This window comes from Sinocyclocheilus rhinocerous, unplaced genomic scaffold, assembly GCF_001515625.1.
Source record: "Sinocyclocheilus rhinocerous isolate Xijiao unplaced genomic scaffold, SAMN03320098_v1.1 scaffold820, whole genome shotgun sequence".
NCBI classification, from domain to species: Eukaryota; Metazoa; Chordata; class Actinopteri; order Cypriniformes; family Cyprinidae; genus Sinocyclocheilus; species Sinocyclocheilus rhinocerous.
Window position 1 is genome coordinate 528,709 of NW_015670386.1, and position 7,300 is coordinate 536,008.

A 7,300-nucleotide genomic window follows, 5' to 3' on the forward strand; every position below is an offset into this window, starting at 1 on the left:
GCTTCGCTTTCACAACGAAGCACACAGCGTCTTCAGGACATGGCGGCAGCGGCAACATACTACAGTGAGAATAAAAGTTACGCCTTCTTTCTTTGCGTGAACATTTGGGCGGCGTTATGCTAATCTTCCCACATCGTGACGTAGACGTGGGGGCATGTTAGAACGAGGCGTTTTAGGTAGGCGTGGTTGACTTAACTTTTATAAAGAATATCTCTTTGGATTTGAGACTTTAGTCTTTGCAACTTTACAGATCTTCGTTATGCACCAAGAGCTTGTAACGCTTCAAAGAGAAAGGAAAAATTTAAGAAACACAATCATACAGCCACAATCACAGATATACTGAAAAATAAGATTGTTCTGTTGCTTCAAAGCACAGATATCAGACCGTTACATTTCATAATGAGCCACAAAAATACTTACGATTTGCTTCTGTTTCAAAGGCTTCACTGAGAAACTGCCATCAACATGCTGTAAGGGAATATATAAATATAGTATTAATATTATAAAAACAACCTAATGAGCTGGTAAAGAAAAAGTTTGAGAAAAGTCTGAGAATATGAGAGATCAGATGCACACTTGGAAAAAGGCCAGTGAAGAAATCTCTGCGTATTTCCATTCTTAACATTAGCACTGCTTGGAAAAATACTGTTTTATATTTATTTTTACCTCTTTCTCCTCTACTCATTAAAGGCAACATTTAACATCATAGTTATATCAGAAAAGTGATTAGAATTGAATGAAAGCTTTTTTTAAATTTGTTAAAAGCAGTACTTTATATGGGTATTATGTACTGGTATGGGTCACAAAACGTTAAAAACAGAAACAGATTGCAGGGTATTGTTAAAGTGTGTGGTAAGATTGTTGGCACCACTTTAAATGATTTGAACGACTTGTATAAGGCTAGGACTTTGAAGAAGGCTGAGTTAATTATGAATGATCCCAGCCATCCCTTGCAGAATGTTTAGAAGTTGCTTCCTTCTACTCGCAGATATTATTTGTCTTTATGTAGGACCAATAGATTTAAAAATTATTTTATACCAGCTGCCATTGGTTTTTTAAATTACAAATAATTGTATGTATATTATTATTGGAAGTCATTGTTTTTTGTCTGTGTGTTGTGGTTGCTTGTTTGTTGTTTGCATATGGTTTACTGTTGGCTGTGAAACAAATTGCCCTTCGGGGATAATAAAGTTGACCTTGACCTTATAGTTCCTAAATTAATGAAAACAGATCAATGCATTACCTTTTAACCTTGTGCGGTCTTCGGTCACTTCTGACTGGTGAATTTTACATTTTGAATTTTTTTAAATAGTAGCTTCACCAGAATGGTACGAAACTTGGTGACTTTTATGGCACTTGGTATGGGAACAAAAAAAAATTGAAGGCATGATTCGAAAAAGCTAAGTGGTCATAAAAGAAAATAGTCACACTCATGGTCTTCGGTCAAAAATGACCGACCATAAGATCACAGACACACACACATACAGAATTATACATACTCAAATGAATTGGATCAGACCCAGAAGGATTAAGCTCTGATAAAGCATTCCTGTTCATTTTTGACTGAAACTATGTAAAATAAAATCAATAATTCAACTACAATGTAGTAAAAAAAGTGGATAGCAAGGAAGGGGTTACACTCTAAAACATCAAGAGTGTAAAACAGATACATCCACTCACACACTCACAGACACACACACATACAGAATTATACATACTCAAATGAATTGGTATGGCTATAACATCAGAGATACTGCATTGATTGAAAAATTATTTGTAAAAAATTTGAGAAATTTTTTTTGTACTATTTTCAATGGGAAAAATTGATAATTTGTAATTATTATTGCATAAATATTAATTAGTACCATAAAATTCTTTCAAAATACAAAAGAAAAAATATTATTGAACAAAAATATATTAGATTGATTTTACTGAAGAAAAAAAAAAAGTTACATTTCAGGTGTCCGGTCACTTTTGACCGTGACGACCATGAGTGTGACTCCCAAATGAGGAGCGCATAAGGTCTCTTGACATATTAGTCTGATTATGCGGTGTTAATAAAAATGTATGATGCTCTTCATGATGCTTTCTGTGGGAACTTTTGTTCTCTGTAATAAGGCTAAATTATGTTAATTCTGTCTACTTTCATTTTCTACATTGGCTACAAAACAATTTTCAGGGTTCTAACTGTTTTTGACCATGACTTCTAAGAGCCTTAAAAATCACAATTTTAAAACTTCAAACCTACATTCCAGGTTTTCCACGATCATGTGAACCATGAATCTCAAACTATCCTGACTCTATAAAATCCTGCCTGGTTAATGACTTACTCAATGTTATTCAGTGTTACAAAACATGGCCGAATGCTTGCAAGCTATCAGCAGACATTCTTTAGCGTAAAACAAATCACAAGAAATACACACCCTTTCAAAAGCTGCCAAGAGAACATGTGCATGCCCGCTGACATCTGTAACAGAAAACGCAGTGGTTTGTGAGACAACAGTATGTAATGCTATTACATAATTCTAACCAATTATATTTTTTATGATCAAAATTTTTCACCAACCATCTCCATCATCCACTATTGCTTGGACCACCAAAGGGAAAACGCCTTTGTCCAGATCAAAGTTCAGCTAAAATATTACAGAAATATTTCAATGTTTATTTCAATTGTTTTTTAAAAGCATTATTCTTTGAAGAAGTCATCACAGCACAAAGGCCTTGATGAGATGATGCAAATGAGCCTCCAAGCATCTAAAGAAATGTAATCTTAGAAAATCATACCTCTTCAGGTTTCCATTTGGTGAAATCAATCTTGAAGGATGGCAGAGAAAATTGCTGATTTATCCCTCTCTTATAATGAACCGTCTCAGACACCATTGAAGGGCTCTTGGGGCTGTATCTTTAAAAAGAAAATTGTAGTGATTATCACCAACACATCACATCTCAGCATACCTGAGGGTGTCAATTACTAATAATCTGCATCAAAACACAGTGACCTATGTAAAAGGGCTTAATCTTTATATCTGTTTTTAGACCAAGGGCTAATTGTACCACTGTTTCCAAGGAAAGAATTAAGTTGCCAGGAGAGATGTTGTCTAGATGCCAGTGGGTTATGTTTTTTTGGACTCAAATGGTGCAAGTGAGGCTATCAATCACAAGAAACTTCTAATTATCATCCAATCCTTTTCCTCTAAAAGAAATTCACTTAGTTAAAAAAGCGTACACCACAAGCACAATGATTTAGCATCATTCAAATGCAGAAACTTTACCCACTGTACTACTCAGTGGAAACTTACATTGCCATCCCATTGGCAAACTCCTCAAAGGCCTGACAGTATAATGTAATAGCCACTCTGGCATCAGTATCAAAGCAGAATTCAACACTGTACAGAACCCTGGGATCTCCTGTATCCTCCGGTGTGCTGTCAGAATCATCCTTATACCTGCAAAAAAATCGAAAAACAAAAGTTGGTTGTCAAACCTCCACACATTTCTTTCTTATTTCAGCATATATTCCACATTGTGGTACCATCAGCAGTCCCTTCAAGCCATGACAATATTCACAATATACCGGACAAGTCGTAAAGAATCCTTCCTGATGTTCACCAAACTCCTCAGCGTCTTCACAGGCTCATGCGGTGCTGGGGTCACATAGGGAAACTGTGGAAAATAGGACCAAAACGTACGTGTGAGAAAGACAAAGTGTCAAACTCGTAAAGTTTTGAGGTTGTTTCATTTGGTCACCTGCACAGGTCTGTTGCCTAAAAAATTCAAATCCATATTTTCTCCAAAAAGATATCCCTCTGGGTGGGGTGTATCAAACTTTTCTCCTCCCATGAAAAAATGGCTGGTGAAATAATTTCCTGCAATAAAGACATTAGGTAGATTATTATCTGGGATGGATGTGGTCATTAGATAAAGTTGACACAGGGTGATGTTTTAATGCATACATGAGGACATCAAATTAGTATATCTTTTCTGCATCTCTATCTATATATTCTATACCTTTTCTAGTATATCTTTTCTTTTCTAAGTCACTGCCAAAGTACATTTAAAAAGCAGAAGCATGAGAAATTTTTTTTAACAGAAAGTAACAAACATAAATAATATGTGACAGTCCACGAGTGACACCAAAAATGGTAAAAATGCACACTACATTAGACTTCGTAATAAGGCTAACGTTTGTCAACACTTTACTTAAATGACATTTTACCTGATTTGGGGGGATATCTGTACGCCGAATTGGCTTGAATATCGATGTCTTCAACTCCAGCAATCCTTCTGCTCAGTATTGAACCCATGTTTAAGTGTAAATGGCTGCTGAAGACCGATATATGTGGATAAAGGAAGATTTGTTTGGACAGTTAGCTGGATACGGTTTGCTTCCTCCGCTATGGATACATTCCCATCTCTCGCGACAAAAAAGAACTGCGAACAAAAGGAATCAACTTTTGTATCTACGTTTTAGCTCGTCCAAAAAACAAAGTGACTTATGTAAAATCAGTAACTCGCGAGTAGACGCCAAATAAACGACGTGTAATCGGTAAACAAAATAAAAACAAAAACAAGACTATTGGAAAAGACTCCCTTCTGAGGAACCCATACTCTCGCGAGATGGGATTTTCTGAGAGAAAAGGATATTGGGATATGTTGTTCCTGTCTACCTTCCGTCGGGGTCTCCGCTGACCTAAACCACACCACAAACGCTTAAAAGAAACATTAATCTCTGAACTAAAGGCTTTTAAATTAATTATCATGGACATACAATGAGTTATGTTTATGATTCACAAGATGAATAAATTCCAATATCGATGCTGAAAATGATATTTTTTTTATAACACCCAAACTAATATCATATATGGATCGAGCACTATGAAATAATTATATATCGTTTATTCCGTATTTGTGTTTAAGACGTGATGCGTTTTTGTAGTCAAAGCATCATTTCACCAAGCGCAGTCACGCACTGCTATTAAAAGTAAAAGCAACGTCATGAAAAGTTGTCGTCAATTGCTTACCATTACCACTACAAAGGACTGCGCTAAAGTACATCAGGGGGTCTTCTGTTAAGAGGCTAGTGATTTAATTGGTGTTGGAAGATTTGTTTACCATATTTGGGAAGGTAGTGGCATAGCTCGAATGGGAATTGGACGGGAACGACCGTCATTCATAAATTCAAACAAAGCGTTGCATGGCGGGATATGTAGTTTCGGCGTTTAAAGAGCAACTTAAAACGCACTCTTATCCTTGTCGCGTAGTTTATACGTGCCTTTTCTTTGTTTAGGATTAGATATTGTCAAATTGTATAAGCAAAATCGTCAACATCGATCTGGAGCGCTTCAACATATACATCAAACTAATGCAGTGTCATCATCAGAAACACAACAAACATGGAATCCCGACGCATACAATTCCCATGACCTCCGCCCCGCTCTGATTGGCTGCTTCATGCTGTCAATCATATGGCGCTCGTTACACCAGCGCTCCTACAGTAAATATTTGTGTGTGCTCAACCGGCTGTAATGGTGGACGACTGAAAGAGAAAAGCGGAGAGACTAAATCTCAAAAATCCAGTCCCGGGTAAAACACTATTGTTCGTGGCTCGGAAATAAACACCAGCGAATATGGATGAACTCAAACATCAAGTTATGATAAACCAGTTCGTCCTGACAGCTGGATGTGCCGCAGACCAAGCGAAACAGCTTTTGCAAGCGGCACATTGGCAGTTTGAGGTAAGCGCAATGGAGAGCACACTATGCATGCCTACGCTAGTGCATTGTTTATGTGATGCATTGCATTCTCTGTCTCTCGCGTGTCTGGTTGACATTGCTTAATGATGACTAATAACTATGACCGAAACATGTTTTAGTTTCCTCCTCCTACGGCATTTAAAATATATTAATGCCGCCTGTATGTGCTTTATTTTGGAATAAAACGGCACTAAAATGCATCTCTATAGTATAACAATTGCGAAAAGCTCAACAGAGACAGGCTACTATCCAATTAGAGTTTACTCCAGATTAAATACTATAATCCGTCCCCATGACACACTGTACTAGCTTCCCATGCTATTATGCAATGAAGATGATCGCTGACAGATTACAGAGCAGAGCTCAACACTGATACAATGTTGTGCTTTCGTTTTTCATTTAGATCAGCCTAAATCCTGCAGCCATTCTCAGCTCTCTAAAATAAGTGAAACTTTGACAGTTTTCCAGTCTAGCGAGGTATAAATATGTTTGAATATTATTATACAGCATGTGAGGTAAAGCTGTGTTATGATCTCTCACTCACAGACAGCCCTTAGTGCCTTCTTTCAAGAGACAAATATCCCTTACGGTCACCATCATCAAATGGTGAGTATGAAAGCCGTCATCTCTGTTTATAAATGTTTATTAGATGTAACTTTTTTTCTATTACATGTGCCTGTTATGTGACTATACGTGCTCCGTTTACATCGTGGCTGAAACAATAACAATGTAAAGCTGTAGCCAATAGTGTCGGCCATGTTGCGGACACACACAGGCAGACAGGCACTGTTATTACTGTTGTGTGCGGAGGTAGGCAGTATTTCATTGTTGCAGTATAAATAAAAAAAATTGCAATGCTCTCTTGGCAGGTCTTCCAGCCACTTCTATCAAACCTCTACAATTAATCCAAAATGCTGCTGCAAGATTAATCTTTAATGAGCCGAAAAGAACGCATGTCACACCTCTGTTCATCAATTTGCTTGCGCTACCAGTAGCTGCTCGCATTAAATTTTTGGATAAAAACGTCTGCTAAATGACTAAATGTAAATGTAAAAAGAAATAATGGCTGCAAGTTTAAAGTATCACGAATGTGGGCTATCACTTCACTTGTCAAGCAATAAGCAAGTGTCTTCTTGAACAGGACTATTGTTTAATAATTCCTCTATGAAAAAGAGGTATATGGTATGTGCATCATGATGATGGAGTTCTGGAATATCCCACTGTCACTTGTTTTCCACTTTTATGAAAAACCTGGGCATATCGATAACATTTTACAATAAGATCCCATTAGTTCATGTTAATTAATGAATTAACTATAACTAACAATTTGCAATTCATTTGTTACAATATTTGATAATCTTTGTTAAAGGGATAGTTCACCCAAAAATGAAAATTTGATGTTTATCTGCTTACCCCCAGGGCATCCAAGATGTAGGTGACTTTGTTTCTTCAGTAAAACACAAATGGAGATTAAGTCAAACCGTTGCAGTCTGTCAGTCCTATAATGTAAGTGGATGGGAATCACGGCTTTGAGAGTCATAAAACAT

General features: G+C 36.9%; 2 protein-coding genes across 6 annotated transcripts in view; one reads left to right on the forward strand and one right to left on the reverse strand.

The window, feature by feature from the left end:
• The window catches only part of LOC107734214 (probable E3 ubiquitin-protein ligase MGRN1), a 14,953-nt gene extending 10,344 nt beyond the window's left edge, over window positions 1-4,609 (reverse strand). For all 4 annotated transcript variants that reach the window (XM_016546106.1, XM_016546105.1, XM_016546108.1 and 1 more), the window contains exons 1-8: window positions 4,217-4,609; window positions 3,748-3,866; window positions 3,575-3,663; window positions 3,300-3,446; window positions 2,785-2,902; window positions 2,567-2,633; window positions 2,424-2,467; window positions 421-468 (exon numbers count right to left, since the gene is read on the reverse strand). In XM_016546106.1, coding sequence (XP_016401592.1) covers window positions 421-468; window positions 2,424-2,467; window positions 2,567-2,633; window positions 2,785-2,902; window positions 3,300-3,446; window positions 3,575-3,663; window positions 3,748-3,866; window positions 4,217-4,304 — 720 coding nt within the window. In that variant the 5' untranslated portion in view covers window positions 4,305-4,609. The remainder of the gene's footprint in view (window positions 1-420; window positions 469-2,423; window positions 2,468-2,566; window positions 2,634-2,784; window positions 2,903-3,299; window positions 3,447-3,574; window positions 3,664-3,747; window positions 3,867-4,216) is intronic.
• An 871-nt stretch (window positions 4,610-5,480) lies between these two features.
• The window catches only part of LOC107734217 (UBA-like domain-containing protein 1), a 10,885-nt gene continuing 9,065 nt past the window's right edge, over window positions 5,481-7,300 (forward strand). Inside the window, exons 1-2 of one of the 2 annotated variants that reach the window (XM_016546114.1) lie at window positions 5,486-5,735; window positions 6,300-6,359. In XM_016546114.1, coding sequence (XP_016401600.1) covers window positions 5,628-5,735; window positions 6,300-6,359 — 168 coding nt within the window. In that variant the 5' untranslated portion in view covers window positions 5,486-5,627. Of the gene's footprint in view, window positions 5,736-6,299; window positions 6,360-7,300 lie in introns of both variants that reach the window. The other variant, XM_016546115.1, reaches the window with a different exon arrangement.